This window comes from Populus alba, chromosome 16, assembly GCF_005239225.2.
Source record: "Populus alba chromosome 16, ASM523922v2, whole genome shotgun sequence".
NCBI lineage: Eukaryota > Viridiplantae > Streptophyta > Magnoliopsida > Malpighiales > Salicaceae > Populus > Populus alba.
Window position 1 is genome coordinate 14435873 of NC_133299.1, and position 19067 is coordinate 14454939.

Genomic DNA, 19067 nt, shown 5'->3' on the forward strand with positions numbered 1-19067 from the left:
TTGTGCATGGCATTAAAAACTAGTGCAATTGCCTCTGAAATCATCTCCACCCTTGCTCCCAACATTTCTATGTTTTTCCACTTGAATTACATCATTGCCAGCATCTCTCGGTTTTGTTGGTCGCGTTTATACAGAAACCCGCCTTGTGTTTGGTTAACGCTGTTCAAATAAAGTACATCCATCGATAGAATCACCTAATATCTTTAGTGATTTTGGGCAAAGGCAGAGCTGCCTCAATCTATAAACGAAAACACCAAAGCTTCCAAAATTCCAACTGTTGGCGTTACAAACCTTAAGGTTCCATGCTCTGAAATTGAATTTAGTTGACATGGCTGGTAAAAACAAGCCTTTTTGTTGAGGATGAGCTCAACGTAAGTAAGCCGTAAAGGTAGCTGCACGAATCCATCTTTTTCTTCATTAAGTTGTGTTATTGATTGGTAAATTGTGATGGCACTGTTTCTTTACTCAAGATGATGCACCAAATATATCCTTAAGGATATTGCTTTCGGTGGGAATATGTGTGTGGTGATAAATTTATGACAGTACAGTATCAGTGACTAAGCTATGCAGTATCATCAAACACCATGTCCCATGCCGGACTGATCATTTGATGATTTGAAAATACCATCGTGCCTTGTGCCAAACACAGGTCATCATCAGTTCATCACATAGCTAAGAAAGAACCCTAAATTACAATGCCCTTTTTTATTTGCTTCAATTTAGTGGAAATTCAATAGTGCATAATCACATTCAAGTAGGTCTTCTCGAACATTTTAATCTTTTTTTGCTTTTCGTTTTTCCTGACAGGATGACCTCCGACAATTTAAAAATAAGCAGACATAAAACAAAACAGAAATTGAAAGCCCAGATAGTTAGGATGAAACTCTGTTGTCATCATCCTCTCAGAAGTTACAACTTGGAGCAGTTGCCAGCAGCTGTTGTATCATAAACTTTGAGGAAGAATCGTGCCCTGGGGATGGATAACTTAGCCTCAAGAATTGTGCCAAGGGTAGCGATCAGATTCCTCTTAACTTGTTTGGTAATCCCACCCATCGACACTATCTCTGCGTACGCAGCTGGTTCTTTGTTTCCATTGAATGATATGCCCAAGGTTCCTTTAAGTATGACCATCACAAGCTGCATAGATATTCAAGAACATAAAAATTAAAAGAAAACAACTGGTTAACGTGATGAACGTTTTAGATTTTGCTTAGACACGCAAGATTTGATCAAATTAGCCGGCGGCTGCATCGTTCAAAGTATCTTCCACAAAATACACGATCGCAGACAACACCTGCTATTCCTTTCCTGTATAGCATGCGAAGAATTTATTACTAATGAACGAGCACGTAGGTCAATAGGCAGTAAAATCCTCCACGCTCTAGACTTTTCTTTGACAATGGCGATACTCTAGGACCACTTTTAGTCAGGCCCGCACATCACGAGTATGTTCATGAGAAATTTATTATTTACGTTTTTTAAAGAAATTTCAATACTGCACGATAATATAAAAGTAAAAATTAAGCAACTCGTCAAGTTCAAGAGTTGAAAGTTGGGTGGAAGTTTTTTCGAGCTTAGACTTTAAGGAAAAACAATAAATATTTCAATATATTTTTATATAACTAAACATGTTTTGCATATGTCCCTGCATTCCGCGTTATACCAAGGAATTTATCTCGGGAAAAATAAAAAAGTTTGAAGCACGACAAGGAGTCGTAGGTGGCTTCTAATTTTCGATAAAAAAAACCTGTAATTTTCGATATTACAGGATTTGAGGAATATATTTCTGTTGAGATGTGTTTAGTGTTTGAACTGGCAGATGAAATTCATCATTATTTCTAGTTCATTTGCGAATACTATGGCCAAAACCTTGCTTTCTCATATCCTTGAGTATTATCATTGGTTATTATCATCAGTTGAATCATATCCTTCTGAAGTCCTTTTATTTTGAGTGTCGGGAGGAAGAGCTACTTTGTGCGACAAAACCTTGCTTGTTGAATATTTGGTGGTCTCTAATTGAGAGAGAATCATCAGCTGTTAATGATAATCTGCATTTTATTCCTTGCCTGCTATTCAGCTAAGATACACCTGCTGTCATTGAACTTTTTGTGTATGGTTTGGCTGAGCTTAAGCTTTTCTACAGTCATATGTTCTTTAGCTTGTTCAGTGGAATTGAGGATTAAAGTTTCAAAATTTCCAGAATTAAATAGAGCACTGGTTTCTTTTACTTGACTTAATTGGCAATGACATTTTTTTGGTTAGTTGCATGGTGAATCGTTTTTTGGTTTTGAATATCATGAACTTATTGGTTGTACTATTGCCAGTTCAAATTTGGACACTACAAACTATTGGTTGAGAAAAAACAATTGAAGGCTAGATTTGTTTGGCTTCATCTAACCTAAATATAATCCTGTAACTTGAAGGAGGCTTTCCGATCAATTTGCATCGTCCAAGTACCTCATCAACTTTCTTTTAGAGTGAGAAGATTATTATGAGCTGTCCATCATTCTGCATAGTACGCATTGCCATAATTTGGTTGAGCTACTCCTTTAGTCAGTTGAGCTACACCGTCTCTTAATTTTTGACCTCATCACATATAATTTGGTTGAGCTTGAGCTTGTTTACATCTGTACAAGCTTATTATCTTGATGAAATTGAGGATGGAGGTAGAGTTCTTACATAACTCAAACTAAGAACTGGTTCCTGTTTCCTGCTTGGAAATGTTCTTTCATATGTCAATTACATGTCACATCATATTTGTAAGCAATATTTCTGAGAATGAATTACATCCTAGTACTCTATTGCTTGTTAGAAATGTGAATACTGGAAGTTAGTGGGTGGGGAAAAATTCAAAGATAAATTTGTTTGACCAGATTTATCATGTAATCTTGCAACTTTGATGAAGCATATGTGCATGGTGCGCATCTTTGAAGGTGCCCTGTGATGGCCTACAACTGGATTCCAAATACATCTGCCTTTGTTTAGCTGGAAGAAGCCATGATGCTGAAGTTTAGATTGTTCAGGATCGAGCATGGTGCTCAAGATTGTGCTGACGTTGTTAAATGTTTATGTTGATATATGAAATTGAAAAGTAAAGAGCCGAGCTATCCTCTGTTCTTGAGTAGCTTGACACTTAGACACCATATGGTATCAATTCCATTATCTGCTACTATCTTGCATGCTATCTTGAAAATACCATCATGCATTGTGCCCAACATAGGTCATCATCACATATCTAAGAAAGAACCCTAAATTACAATGCCCTTTTTTATTTGCTTCAATGTAGTGGAAATTCAATAGTGCATAATCAAATTCAAGTAGGTCTTCTTAATGGTCCTTTCAGCAACGTAGTATTGTCCCAGGGGAAAAAACTAATAAAAATATAAGTTTGATCCAACAATCAAATCTTTTGTTATTATAGTTTTAAGAAGATAATAAATCTTGTTCTATATCTTTTCTGAGATCTAAACCTAATCTACTAGCCCATAAATATATCTTTTCCAGTTTTTGAATGGGCAAGGGTAGAACTGTATTTTTTTTTATCACTATGGTGGTTTTGATTAGTGAGGTTGACAGAGTCAGAAGATTTTATTTTATTTTATTTTTCAAAATTTATTTTATGTGGGGCATTAGATGTTCTTGGTGGATAGGTTGATGGGGTTTTAAATCTTAAAATCATCCTCCTAATTAGGTCACTCTAGGTCCATGAATCTATAATTTCTAACATTTAATAGAATAACCTCGATTATTAAAAAAATATATCCTTAAATTTTCAAACATTACTATCACAAATAATTCATTGCGAAGAAAACCAAATTTGATTGAAAACAATGGGGACTTTTCATTGATGTATCAATTAATTTTTTTCAGTGTGCAAAGAATGTAAATATTTTTTTTAAAGAAAAAAAGAAAGCAAAATTACTACTATTATTATTCCTAGTACTGGAAAAGTTTTCCCACCTCCAAGTCTCCATCTTCAATGGCCTTTTGCACTACTTTCAATTTCATTCAAAGTCCAACTAAGCAAGATGTTATATATATATATATATACACAAGCAGTGTACAGGAATAGTCTCATCCACAAAAGACTTTATGCTTAACAGTCAATTTCATTCAAATTTTGAGTCGTTATCGTCAAGGACGAAGTTATAAATTTTTCCTACACTGAGCTATTAAATAAATATATAAATTTTTGTTATGATCAATTATTACCTTATGTATATAAATTTTTAAAATTAACAGTAAAGTTTTAATTCAAATACACTATCTAAAATATTAAAAATTAAATTTGAAAATACATAAAATTAAAGTGAAAGTAAAAATAAAACTCATTATTAAAGTTACATCCTTCGATGTTTTGTGGAATATAATTCATTTATAATCGAATCTGAATCAATATTGTAACAACCTCTCAACCGCGATAAAATAACAATCTCATGTCAACTGGAAAATAAAGTAATTAAATTTTTTTCCTCTCTCAATTTCTCCTTCCTTCACTTGATTCTTCCTTAGATTAATGCTTTATAAGTTGGACTTTATAAATTTACAAGGTTATTCTCTCACTTTTCTTATTTTTTTTCTTGGATTTTTTTTTGTTTTCCCCTTACTTTTCTCTCTCTCTCTAGCCTTTTTTTCTTTTTCTATTATGCTTCTGCCTAGTTGGCAACATATAAAAGGAAGGAATAGTTGATTTGTTTTATTTTTTAATGGCAAATAACCATTTTACCCTTATGAGTTGTTTTGCTTTTATTTGACGGTCTTTTTTTTTGTTAGCATCACCAAATCCCGTTCATCCTAAAATTTTCAAATTTTATTCAATATATTTTATTCAAATTTAAGCTCAATCTGATGGTCGGATTGAAAATTACGTCCAATAACATAAAACTAGTCAAATTGTGATTTTTCATCAAATTTTTTAATTTCTCCAAAAATTCTGAAATTTTAACCCAAGCTAAAATATCATATTATAAGGTTCCCCGCAAATTTTTAGAAATCTTTTAAAATCTCAGTTGAGAATTATAAATTTTTTTTATACGTAAAATTAAGAAAAAAAATATTAATAAAATTTTAAGCTGCTCCAAATCTTTAACATGCCTTCAGCCCTGGTTGTAGTGCTATCAAATGGTGCATTTTGTGCACCTTGATAAGCTCAGGCTGCCGTATAATATCGGCCAGGTAATCGGTGTCCAGAGATCAAAACATACATGGTTTGGCGAGGTCCTAGCATGATGAGTGAGGTGGTAAAAGGCTTGAGATAGGACGCACCATCACCAACAATTGTGAACATATGGTTGGCTATGGCGAAGAAAAGTAACTGAGTGGCTGCAACATTGATGACACGAAAGAGGTATTTTTTTTTGAGTTTTTTTTTTTAATTATCCTACCTGGGCTACAGCCCAACGGAGCCTTGTGAAAAAAAAAGTTTATAATTATTTATATGATACAGTTTTTTTAATTACTTATATGCTTAAGTTTTATAATTTAAATTTATAATTTTTTTAGCTATAAAATAATATCAAAAAAAATTTAATAAATTTTTTTCTTAAAAAATAATATATACACATGACGCAGCGAGAGTTAAATAGCTATTGCAGTAATAAAAACCCACATGTGGATTATTAAACAGAGACACGCTAAAATGACAAACTTAAAAATTCAAGAAAGTGAAGACATTGTATGAAAGTTTTTTTTTTTTTTTTTTAATAATAATAAAAAAAACACTTACTTTTTAATACCTTCAGAGGTTGCACTTTCTCTATTTTCAAATTAGTAAACAAAGTACAGGAAAAAGTAAACAAAGTACGTAGACCTGGGCGCTTCATTGTGTGGAATATATATATATATTTTTTTCAAATAAGTAAAACTAATTTCTTCTGTTGAGAATAAATTAACAAAACTAAACTCTCTATTCAACATACCATCTTATTTTTAGTATATGAAATTAAAAGACCATCCAAGAGAAAATCACTCTTATCCTTACAAGTGAAAATTAAGAAACAGAAGACAAGGAAAAGAAAATACAATATTAACATGATTGACAAGCTAGAAAACACCTTAATAATTAGAAATCAATTTCTACGCAGGCGAGTCTTCAAATTCTGACCTTTGTATTGCCACCTCGCAAAATAATTCTTCACCAAGCATTCATACTTCCTTGTGTTCATAGCGCATCCAAGAATCACTCCAATTACCGATCCACTTGCATAACCTATCACCACCACCTTCCAACCAAATTCAAGTGGATATCCCGAGCCCCCATCTTCTTTAGCTGCTGGCAGCGAGTCCTCACCATTTCCACATTCTTTTGACAACGGCTCCCCACACAGTCCTGGATTCTCATCAAATGAAGTGTTGTCAAATGTTCCGAATTGGTTTCCTCGTGGTATCGGACCTGAGAGAAAATTGTGAGACACATTGAAGACCTCGAGGAAGGTGAGCTGTGCAAGTTCGCCAGGAATCTCTCCCGAGAGTTTGTTCTGAGAAAGGTCCAAAGATTCAATCTCTTTCAAGTTGGACAAGGATGAAGGGATGCCACCCCTGAGAAAGTTGTTGGAGAGATTGAGCAAATGAAGTGCTTTGAGATCTCCGAGGACCTCTGGGATTCCTCCTTCAAAACCATTACTTGAGAAATCGATAGCAGTAAGACTATCTTGGATCTTCTCATATAAGATCATCACACCTTTGTTTGTCATTGTCATCGAGTACTCATACCAATATTCCATTACATGATGCGATGTTTGAAAACTTATGTGTGCTTGCATGTAAATCAAGTTCTCATTATGGACATTTTGCATGGCAGTCCAATTTCGGAAATATTCAAGTGGCAACTTACCCTTAAAACTGTTGTTGGAGAGGTCAACAATCTGTAACCTCGGAAATTCAACGTTGGTTTCAGGTTTCCTAATCATACCATGTAGCGCATTAGATCTCAAAATCATAACCCTCAAATGAGGAAGAACACCCAACCAAGAAGGAAAGACACAATTTATCTTATTTTGTTCAAGATTGAGAATCTCTAGCTTGGTGCAATTGGCTAATGATTTTGGTATCTTCCCCTCCAGTTTGTTTTGACCGAAATCAACGATCCTCAATGAGCAGCCACTTGTGAAGGTGTCGGGAATCTCACCCCTGAAACTATTGTTGCGCAGATCCAGAACTGAAGCAGTGCTGCTTTTAATGCCCAAGCACGGCGGAAGTTGGCCACTCAAATTGTTATTTGACAAATCAACGACAGAAAGCAAAGTCAGATTGCAAATAACTTCTGGGATTTCTCCATTTAATTTGTTGTTCGAGACGTTATATTCATAGATTGCTGGTGGTGGAATTGGGAGGGATCCTTGGAACTTGTTTGAACTAAGATCCAGTGAGCGTAGATTATTCCATGGAAGAACGTCGAAGGATTGCTCAAAACCAGTCAGAAGGTTGCCCGCCAGAGATAGATCCTCGAGGGTTATGGTACTCATGTTCATAAACCATTTGGGTATGTGTCCCACAAGCTCGTTATCGAAAAAAAATAAAAGCTCTAAATGGTTTTGATCACGCAAGAAACTGGGAAATTCACCTAGATTGTATCCACCTAACGACAATATTTCAAGTTTTGGCAGAGGAATGGTAGCATTGTTGCTATCAAGCAGGGACAGATTGGTATACGATAACTGGAGTGAAACAAGGTTTCTGAACTTAAGAAGAAGGTTCAAATCCAAAGTACCACTAAAGAAATTATTTCCTAGGTCAAGTTCTTCAAGATTTTGAAGCCTAGAAATAGATTCAGGAATCGGACCGTGCAGTTTGTTGACACCAAGGTATAGTGAGATTAATTGGGTATGATTTCCAATCCAAGATGGAATTTGACCAGTTAATTTATTTCCTTGAAGCGCCAAGACGGTGAGCTGAGTCAAGTTTCTAAGAAAGGATGGAATGTTACCATATGAACTGGTGTCTTGCAAGTCTACATAATTGAGATTGGTTAGATTACCAAGCCAATCTAAGGTACCAGATCTGAAATTGTTGGAAGAAAGCGACAGGTCAGTAAGTTGAAGAAGGTTGACAAATGTGGAAGGGATTTTCCCAGAGAAACGGTTATCAGAAAGGTGTAGATAGTTCAGTTTCGTAAGATTACCAAGTGAAGATGGTATCACCCCTGAAAAATAACATCGAGCCGCGTCAAATTCTTTCAATGATTTGAGGTTCCCAAGGGACCCTGGTAGCTGACCTGAGAAATTCGTCCCTGCAAGCAACAATGATTCAAGTTGGTTGCCCGACTGGAATTCCGGCAAATATCCAGTGAGATATGGATTATACCGGATACTGAGAAAGCGAAGGTTGGGTAATTGGAATATACCCATGGGGAACTCTCCCTGCAATCCACAATCCCTGAGAAATAGAGATGACAAAGAGGATAAATTTGCCATGATTTGAGGTACCTTGGCTGATATTTCGACTCTGCTGAGATGGAGCACCTCCAAGTTGGTTAATGCTTCAACTAAATCTTGCAGACCAGGCTTTTGGAGCTTCAAAGAATTCAATCCCAGAGCAAGGGAAACCAACTTGGAAAGCTCTAAGATCTCTGTTGGAATCTGACCAGAAAAGCTAGACATTGAGAGATTTAGATCAAACAGCCTTGAGAGATTTCGAATCTCGGAAGGGATTTCAGAGTTGTTGAAGTCGTTGTCAGCAAGATTCAGCCTTCTGAGCTGAACAAGGTGGAAGAGGCTGCTATTAGAGTCGATGGAGCCATAAAGGCAGCTGCTACTGAGGTCAAGGCCGATCACATGACCAGAGCCTCCGTCACATTTAACACCATCCCATGAGCAGCAATCACCGGTTTCTCCATCAACTTTCCATGATGCAACCTTAGGATAGGCAGAAGACTCATAAGAAGCAGACTCATTAATGACAAGGCTTTCCTTGAACTGCAACAAGGCATAACTCTCATCATCATGGCATAGAGGCTGCATGGAAGGAGAAGAATAACAAGCTCTAAGATGAAACAAAGACAGCAAAAAGAGCAAAAGCATCCGCATGGTTAAGCAAAAGCATTCTTAGTTTTCATTTCAAATATTTTTATATCATTTTTTTTATAAAAATATTATCTTTAGTTTTCAAGTCTCTCAAAATATTTTTTTTAGTTATTTTTATTTTTTGATTCAGTTTATTAATTTTATTTTTTATTTTAAATAAAATAATTTTTCTTCTTTATTCATTATTATTACAATTTTCTAATTTTTTTATATAAAATATTGTAATAATTTTGTGGAAAATAAGATATAGACAAATAAAAATAAAATATTTTAGGTGACTCTCCCTCCATAGTTATGATATTTATATTCCTTAAAAGTTTTGAGTTATAAGAACTTAGTTATTCCTCGTTTCTATATATGTTATTAAAAAAAATATTAGAGTCGAAGGAGCCATAAAGACAGCTGCTACTGAGGTCAAGGCCGATCACATGACCAGAGTCCCCATCGCATCCAACACCATCCCATGAGCAGCAATCACCACTTTTTCCTATATATATTAGTATGGTGGAAAAGTAAACAAGCAGTGAACATGAATAGTCTCATCTGCAAAGACTTTATGCTCGACAGCCAATTTCATTCAAATTCTGAGTCGTTGTCTTGTTTCATTAAATTCTAGAGCACGAAGAAGTTGGTGGACAACCAGTTCCAATATTCCACTGCGATTGTCAAAGTTAATTGGCCAAAATCACAAACTTGTGATATGGTCTCAAAGAAATGAATGCAACATGTATGTCGTGGTCTGAATCAAGTTGGCCTTGAGCGTTTAACTTACTCTGAAGACTTCTATTTTCACCACAATCATCCTTGTGTCCAATGACTTATAACATTAGCAGAGACTTTACCCCTTATTTTGAAGTGAAGAGGAAAGCTCCCAGGTGACTAAGTGAGCCGTGGGAGATGGGTTGAAGACTTTAAACATAATGGTTTTTGGATGTTATTATAACATATGCATTACTATCACAAATAACTTCTTGTGAAGGAAACATGATTTGATTGAAAACAATGCGGATTTTTCGTTGATGTATTTATTTAGATTGTTCAGTGTTCAAAGAATTAATTGTTGGCATGAGCTGTACAAACCGAGAGACAATAGGAAACTATAGCTGTAATAGTCACGTTTATCTTCTATTTATGTAAATCCCGATTGTCATGGGATCGTAATTGTTTCCTTTCCAAACACAACTAGGAAGGCTGTATATTGTGATGTATATATATCCCCTGCTACTGGAATAAAAGAAGACAATTGAATTCTGCAGAAACCCTACTAAAAGTAACATGGTATCAGAGCATAGATCCTTAAACTAATCTATTGCTACAACGAAAGTTGCTGGAACCAATAGCAACATACGATAATGGAGAGAATAGAAGGAATGGAAACAGTGCCGACAGATTTAGAGCAACAAAAAACGGCTGCAAATCTTGAAGATCTTATGGCAAGAATGACTCAAGCCATAAACCAGAATCAAACACAGACTCCAACAGTAATGCATGATATTACTGCTACACAGATTGGTATCAAACTCGATGGTACCAACTATGCTTTATGGTCCCAAATTGTTGAGATGTTCATCTCAGGAAAAGACAAGTTGGGATATATAAATGGTGATCTTCCACAACCAGAACCGAATGACCCTTTGTTCAGGAGGTGGAGGACAGAAAACTCAGTGGTAAAAGGATGGCTAATTGGATCAATGAACCCATCCTTGGTCAGCAACTTCATCTGATTCCCTACAGCCAAACAGGTATGGGATTCAATTGTTGTAACTTACTTTGATGGGATTGATACATCTCAGGTGTATGATCTAAAGAGGCGAGTAAATAGAATGAAACAATCAGGGGAACCAATTGAAAAATACTACAATGATCTCCAAGGCTTATGGAGGGAGATTGACTTTCGTCGTCCAAACCCGATGGTTTGTGTTCATGATATACAAAAATACAATACTCTCTTGCAAGTGGATCGGGTGTACACCTTTCTCGATGGACTAGATGACAGACTTGATAAAATCAGGAGTGATGTGTTGCAACTGAAACCATTTCCAACTGTAGAACAGGCGTATGCCCATGTCCGGAGGGAAGACATAAGGCAGGCCGTGATGCTGTCCAACAGAGGAAATATTCCAGATGCTGCTGCAATGATCTCTAGAGGTATGAGAACTGGTTCACAAAACAAATTTACATTGTAGGTAGCCAAGACTGGAAACTCCTCTTCACACGGGGGGAAATTTAATCCTGAAAAAACTAAGGGCCATGTGGAAGGAGGATGCTCCCACTGTGGGAACTTGAAACACACCCGTGAGACATGTTTTAAAATACATGGCTACCCCGAATGGTGGACAGAACTCAAAGCACGAAAACAAAAAGAAGCTGCTGGTGGAACTGGAAGAGCAGCCATGGTTAATTCAACCCCCATAAATCCAGAAGCCACCCTTTCACTCGTCCCACTTGTTGAAACAAAGGAGAACATGGCAGCCTCTCTCGGTAATCCAGGTAACAATTCCAGTAATGACAGCAGTGCCTTACATATGTCTAATGCAGCCAGGAATGAAGACTGGATAGTGGATTCAGAAGCTACTGATCACATGACGTTTTGTCAAGATGATCTTGTGGAAATTACAGAGCCAAGGCGAAATAATATATTTAATGCTAATGGGGTTATGTATCCGGTTACAGGAGCTGGAACCGTAGATTTATCATCTTCAATCTCATTGGCTAACACTCTTTTAGTGCCCTCTCTTTCCAGTAAATTATTATCAGTGGGGCAAGTCACCGAAGAACTCAATTGCTTAGTGCTAATGTATCCAACATTTTGTCTTTTTCAGGATATTCTCATGAAAAAGATTATTGGGCGTGGTACTAAGAGAGAGGGGTTATACTACATGGACGACTTCAGTTTCGGCAAAGTCAATACCATGAGTCGCATATCTAGCGCATGCGAAGAACATATTTGGTTATGGCACACTCGGTTGGGGCACCCTTCATTTAGCTACATGAAACATTTATTTCCGCAGTTATTTTCAACTTTGAGTTACTCAAATTTCAGATGTGAAACATGCACATTGGCCAAGAGTCACCGTGTACCTTTTCCAACTAGCATGAATAAAAGTGATATTCCATTTACTCTAATTCACTCTGATGTCTGGGGACCTTCCCTTATTACAACTATCTCGGGTATACGATGGTTTGTGACTTTTGTAGATGATTGTACGCTGATGACGTGGCTATACTTGTTGAAACGCAAGGATGAAGTATTTGGTGTATTTCGAGCATTTCATACTATGATTCAGAACCAATATTCAGCAAAGGTCTGTATTCTTCGGACGGACAATGGGGGAGAATATATGAATCATGATTTTCATGAATATTTCCAAAGAACTGGTCTCCTCCATGAGTCATCGTGTAGTCAGACGCCACAACAAAATGGAGTAGCCGAAAGGAAGAATCGACACATCTTAGAAACTGCACGGGCCTTGTTGATTGGATCAAATACACCCGGCCGTCATTGGGATGACGCGGTTGCTTCGGCTGTGTATCTAATGAACCGTATGCCCTCTAAGGTTTTGGATTTCGACACCCCATTACAGTTTTTGTCAAAACATGTCACTCTGCCATCTTTACTCCTCATTAAGCCACGGATATTTGGATGTGTTGCCTTTGTTCATTTGCATAAAATCAAAGGACCAAGCTGGAACCGTGTGCCGTTCGGTGCATATTTTTGGGGTATGGAACTAACAAGAAAGGGTATCGTTGTTATGACCCGAATAAAAATCGGGTGTACATAACAATGGATGTCACATTTGTAGAATTGGACAAGTTTTATTCACCTCATATATCAGCTTCTTCTCTTCAGCGGGGGACTTAGGATGAAGAGCAGAAGTGGTGGACGGGACAAATTGAAGAAACAGTGGTGACAACAGCTCCTACCGTAGTGGCAGTGGCACCATCACAGGAGGAGGAAACCATGTTGACAGCAGCCCCTACCATGGTGACAGTGGCACCATCACAGGAGGAGACAAAAGCAGCTGTTACACAAATGGATGAAAATATGATGACAGTGGATGCTGCTAGGCATATAAAGGAAGAAGCAGTAACGGGAACACCAACAGAAACACCATCACCAGTTGCAGATAATGGCCTGCATGAAGACATCATGGTTATTGACTCTGACGATGCATCTCCTAGTAGAAGAACCCCTCTTTTGGAAGTACCCGACAGTGACAATCCTTCTCCTGAGAATATTCCTGAGGTAAGACCTTCTGCATCACCTTCCAGCAATGTTTTGGATATTGCAACTGGTTATCACTTACCTTTCAGGAGTAACCGTGGCAAAGCTCCAGCTCGCTACTCTCCTGGAGAAAAAGGGAAGAAATCCAAGTACCCAATTTCTAATCATATGACAACAAAAGGCTAGTCTGATCCTCTTATAAAATTTTTGCAAAAGCTTTCTTCAGATCACATTCCTTGCGTAGTCCACGAAGCCTTAGCAGATCACAAATGGTTAGTAGCAATACAAGAGGAAATGGAAGCTTTGAATCGGAACAGAACTTGGGATCTTGTCCCACTGCCGGCTGGAAAAAAACCAGTGGGGTGTAAGTGGGTATTCTCAATTAAACACAAAGCAGATGGATCCATTGAAAGATACAAGGCAAGGTTAGTGGCTAAGGGATATACTCAAACATACGGCATAGACTATCAGGAGACATTTTCTCCGATAGCGAAGCTAAACACCGTAAGGGTGCTGCTATCCGTGGTTGCAAATCTAGATTGGCCCCTACACCAATTTGACGTGAAGAACGCCTTTCTTCATGGAGATCTTAAGGAAGAAGTATATATGGATATCCCACCAGGATATATGTCATCCTCCACAGGAATTGTCTGCAGGTTACAAAGGGCATTGTATGGGCTGAAACAATCACCGCGTGCATGGTTTGGTCGCTTTAGCATGGCTATGAGAAAGTATGGTTTTCAACAAAGCAACTCAGATCATACTCTCTTCCTAAAACGACGACAAGGAAAAATAACTGCCTTGATAATCTATGTCGATGACATGATAATCACAGGAGATGATTAAGAAGAAATCTATAGACTAGAGAAACATTTGGCCATGGAATTTGAAATGAAGAACTTGGGTGGACTCAAATATTTTCTTGGAATAGAAGTGGCTAGATCAAAACAGGGCATCTTTTTATCACAACGAAAGTATGTACTTGATCTACTGGCCGCAGTTGGAATGCTCGACTGCAAGCCGGTGGATACTCCAACAATTCAGAATCAGAAACTTGGAGAGTATCCTGATCAAACCCCAACCGACAAAGAGAGGTATCAACGACTGGTGGGTAAGCTAATTTATTTATCTCATACTCGTCCAGATATTTCATATGCGGTGAGCGTGGTCAGTCAATTTATGCATTGCCCTAGTAAAGATCACATGGATGGGGTTGTTCGGATTCTTCGATACTTGAAATCAGCTCCGGGAAAGGGGATTATGTTCTCTAAGAATGATCACTTAGATGTTGAAGGCTATACAGATGCAGACTGGGCAGGAAACCTGGTCGACAGAAAATCCACATCAGGATACTTCACATTCGTCGGAGGCAACTTGGTTACATGGAGGAGTAAGAAATAAAAGGTGGTAGCTCTATCAAGTGCGGAAGCCGAGTTTAGAGGTATGGCAAAGGGGCTTTGCGAGCTTTTGTGGCTCAGACGCTTGCTCTCAAAAATTGGCTTTGCACCCAATTTAGAAATGAATTTATATTGCGATAATAAAGTCGCGATAGAAATATCTCAGAATCCAACCCAACATGACAGAATGAAGCACATTGAGATAGACCGACATTTTATTAAACAGAATCTTGAAGAAAAGGTAATTCGCTTTCCGTTCATCAGATCAGAAGACCAACTTGCGGACATGCTTACAAAAGCCGTCTCAAACAAAAACTTTCACAGCTCACTTGACAAGCTGGGTATCAAAGACATTTCTACACCAACTTGAGGAGGAGTGTTGGCATGAGCTGTACAAACCGAGAGACAATAGGAAACTATAGTTGTAATAGTCACGTTTATCTTTTATTTATGTAAATCCCGATTGTCATGGGATCGTAATTGTTTCCTTTCCAAACACAACTAGGAAGGCTGTATATTGTGATGTATATATATCCCCTGCTACTGGAATAAAAGAAGACGATTGAATTCTGCAGAAACCCTACTAAAAGTAACATTAATGTATTTATTTAGATTGTTGTGTGTGTGTGTGTTAAGTGATTATTATTTTTTTCTCTATTTGATACCACAACCGTTTGACGTTAAGGAATTGATGAAATGTTTGTTTAAGGAAAACATCCATCCTAAATGATCAAGAAATTAATCAAAATTAAAGTATTCTTCAATAAAAATAGAAGGGAAAAGCTACGAGTCTAGTTTTTTTTTTTCAATCAAAAAAGGGTTTTAGTTTTCATTTCAAATATTTTTATATCATGTTTGCTAAACTACTAATATTTTTCATTTTATTTTTATTTAATCAATTTAATATGTGTTTCTATTTCTATTATAGTTTGATTAAATAAAAAAAATATTTAAATAAATTAGATTAAGTAAACATAATAGGATAAATACTTTATCTTGTAAGAATAGATATCTTGATCTACATTTGTTCCTTGATTTTTTCAATTTTATTTTTAGTTATCGTTAATAATTTTTTGATTTATTTATTAACACATATAGTTTTTAATTTATTTGATTGCATATATGTGTTAGTTTTTTAATTAAAATTTATAATTTTTTTTATCTACATAAATATATGGAAAAAACCTTCATAAATTTTCTTTTTAAAAAATAATAAGAAATGAACCATGAAGCAGCGAGAGTTAAATAACTATTGCAGTAATAAAACCAACATGTGGATCGTTAAACTGAGACGCTAAAATGACAAACTTAAAAATTAATATAACCAACATGTGGATCGTAATAAAATCAATTTTCATTGATTGTATGAAAGTTTTTTTTTTTTAATTAAAAAAAAAACACTTACTTTCTCTCAGGTTTGTTGATAACCTTCAGAGGTTGCTTCGGAGAGGATGGAGGAGTTGTCAACTCTCTATTGAAAATTAGTAAACAAAGTACAGGAAAAGTATTCTGTCCGGTGGAAAAGTAAACAAAGTAGTGCTGTTATCCGAAGACTATAGGAAGTCTTCATTGATGGATTGTTATTTGTTTTTTCAAATAAGTAAACTAATTTCTTCTGTTGAGAATAAATTAATAAAACTAAACTCTCTATTCAACATACCATCTTATTTTTAGTATATGAAATTAACAGACCATCCATGAGAAAATCACTCTTATCCTTACAAGTGAAAATTAAAAGAAAAAGAATACAAGGAAAAGAAAACACAATCTTAACATGATTGACAAACTAGAAAACACCTTAATATATAATTAGAAATCAACTTCTATGCAGGCGAGTCTTCAAGTTTTGACCTTTGTATTGCCACCTCGCCAAATAATTCTTCACCACCCATTCATACTTCCTTGTGTTCATAGCGCATCCAAGAATCACTCCAATCACCAATCCACTTGCATAACCTATCAGCACCACCTTCCAACCAAATTCAAGTGGATATCCCGAGCCCTCATCTTCTTTTGCTGTTGGCAGCGAGTCCTCACCATTTCCACATTCTTTTGACAACGGCTCCCCACACAATCCCGGATTCGCATCAAATGAAGTGTTGTCAAATGCTCCGAATTGGCTTCCTCGTGGTATCGGACCTGATAGAAAATTGTGAGACACATTAAAGATCGCGAGGAAGGTGAGCTGTGCAAGTTGTACAGGACTCTCTCCCGAGAGATTGTTATGAGAAAGATCCAAAGCTTCAAGCTGTTTCAAGTTGGACAAGGATGGAGGGATGCCTCCACTGAGAAAGTTGTTGGAGAGATTGAGCAAATGAAGTTCTTTGAGATCTCCAAGGGCATCTGGAATTCCTCCCTCAAAACGATTGCTTGAGAGATCGATAGCAGTGAGACTATCTTGGATCTTCTCAGCTGGGCTTACTTTGCTGATGTTTATTGGGTGTGGTTTTGAGACGGGCCCTCTTTTTTTCTTCTTTCTTTGCTGCCCGGTTGGGCTTTTTTTTTTTTTTTTTGTTAGGGTTTCGGATGAAATTCCTGGTTTTTTATAATTTTTGTCCAATTTTTTATATTTATAGTACAATTCTTTTAAGTGATTTTGAAAATGTTGCTGTATTTATTTTTTGAAATTTTTTATTTAAAAATATATTAAAATAATATTTTTTAATAAAAAAATTTAAATATTTTTAAAACACAAAAATAAATTACAGTTGATTTAAATTTAATAGATAAATCATTGAAATGAGTCGTATTTTTGCTTTTTAGATATAGAAGAGGAAGAAGATGAAAGCAGAGCTGAAAAGTGCAGAGCTGGTGTTACCAACACATTCAGTTTCAAGAGGATACAGATATATGAAAAATACCCAAAAAGACAACCAAGAGGCCGTTGGAAACACCTTAAGCAAATTCTTCAAGCTGAAAATGATCAGAATTGCCCTCCTGATGAACCCAACTATAAGCTCCTCGTTTAAGAACAACCTCCGCCATTTCCTAGCTTCTCTCTCTTTTTTATTACTTTAATTTGAAGTCTGGTTGTGATTTGTTTGGTTTATAGTTGAAAAAGTTATCCTATTGGTGATATTTGTGGATGAAGAAAGGGAAACCATTATTGCATTAGCATTCCATTACTTCAGTATTTGTGGGTTTGGCCCACAAATGGTGAAATCTGAACGGAAAATGTGATGGTGATTATTTAGCACAATGGTAGAACCGGAGGGTTTTATAGAGGATTCTTGTGTTCTGCCCATTGTTCAACAAATTAATTGCATGGTTTAAGTTGGATTTTTTAATATGTTTCTGCAGATGGTTGTTGTTGTTTTTTTTTTTTTTTTAAGGTTTTTGTTTTTTGTATTGATATTAGGTTAGGCTTGATAAGAGGTTAAATTGCCTTTGCTGTTTTTCCCCCCTCTTACAGATGTTAATATTGAGTCACCACCCTCCATGCACCCACCTTTTGGCAGGCTTGCTATATCATGCCGTTGATAGGTTCTTGAATTGTGCATGACATTAAAAACTTGTGCAATTGCCTATGAAATCATCCCCATCGTTGCTCCAAAAATTTCTATGTTTTGCCACATGAATTACTTCATTGCCAACATCTCTCGATAGAATCACCTAATAGCTTTAGTGATTTTGGGCAAAGGCAGAGCTGCTTCAATCTATAAACGAAAACACCAAAGCTTCCAAAATTCCAACTGTTGGCGTTACAAACCTTTAGTTTCCATGCTCTGAAAATGAATTTAGTTGACATGGCTTGTAAAAACAAGTCCTTATGACAGTACAGTATCAGTGACTATGCCATGCAGTATCATCAAACACCCTGTCCCATGCCGGACTGATCATTTGATGATTTGAAAATACCATCGTGCCTTGTGCCAAACATAAGTCATCATCACATATCTAAGAAAGAGCCCTAAATTACAATGCCCTTTTTTATTTGCTTCAATGTAGTCGAAATTCAATAGTGCGTAATCAAATTCGAGTAGGTCTTCTTAACGGTCCTTTCAGCAACGTGGTATTGCCCCAGGGGAAATCACTTATAAAAATTTAAGTTTGATTCATCAGATGTTTTATTATTATAGTTTTAAGAAGCTAATAAATCTTGATTGGTCTATATCTTTTCTTAGATCTAGATGTATTCTACTAGCCCATCTTTTCCAGTTTTTAAATGGGCAAGGGTAGAACTGTATTTTTATTTTATCACTATGGTGGTTTTGATTAGTTAGGTTTACGGGGTCAAAGGATTTTATTTTATTTTTTAAAATTATTTTTTTATGTGGGGCAGTAGATGTTTTTGGTGGATAGGTTGATGGGGTTTTAAATCTTAAAATCATGCTTCTAATTAGGTCACTTTAGATCCATGCATCTATAATTTCTAACATTTAATAGAATAACCTCGATTATTAAAAAAAATATATCCTTAAATAA

General features: G+C 36.3%; 1 protein-coding gene across 1 annotated transcript; it reads right to left on the bottom strand.

Annotated features, from left to right (window-relative positions):
• Window positions 1–5887: 5887 nt before the first annotated feature.
• LOC118056120 (receptor-like protein 7) lies at window positions 5888–9029 on the bottom strand. Its single transcript, XM_035068239.2, has one exon. The coding sequence runs from the start codon at window positions 9021–9023 to the stop codon at window positions 6069–6071; it is 2955 nt and encodes a 984-aa protein (XP_034924130.1). The 5' UTR covers window positions 9024–9029; the 3' UTR covers window positions 5888–6068.
• Window positions 9030–19067: the final 10038 nt, after the last annotated feature.

Coding starts and splice junctions, on each gene's coding strand:
- LOC118056120 (XM_035068239.2), bottom strand. CDS start 9,023: ATGCGGATGCTTTTGCTCTTTTTGCTGTCTTTGTTTCATCTTAGAGCT.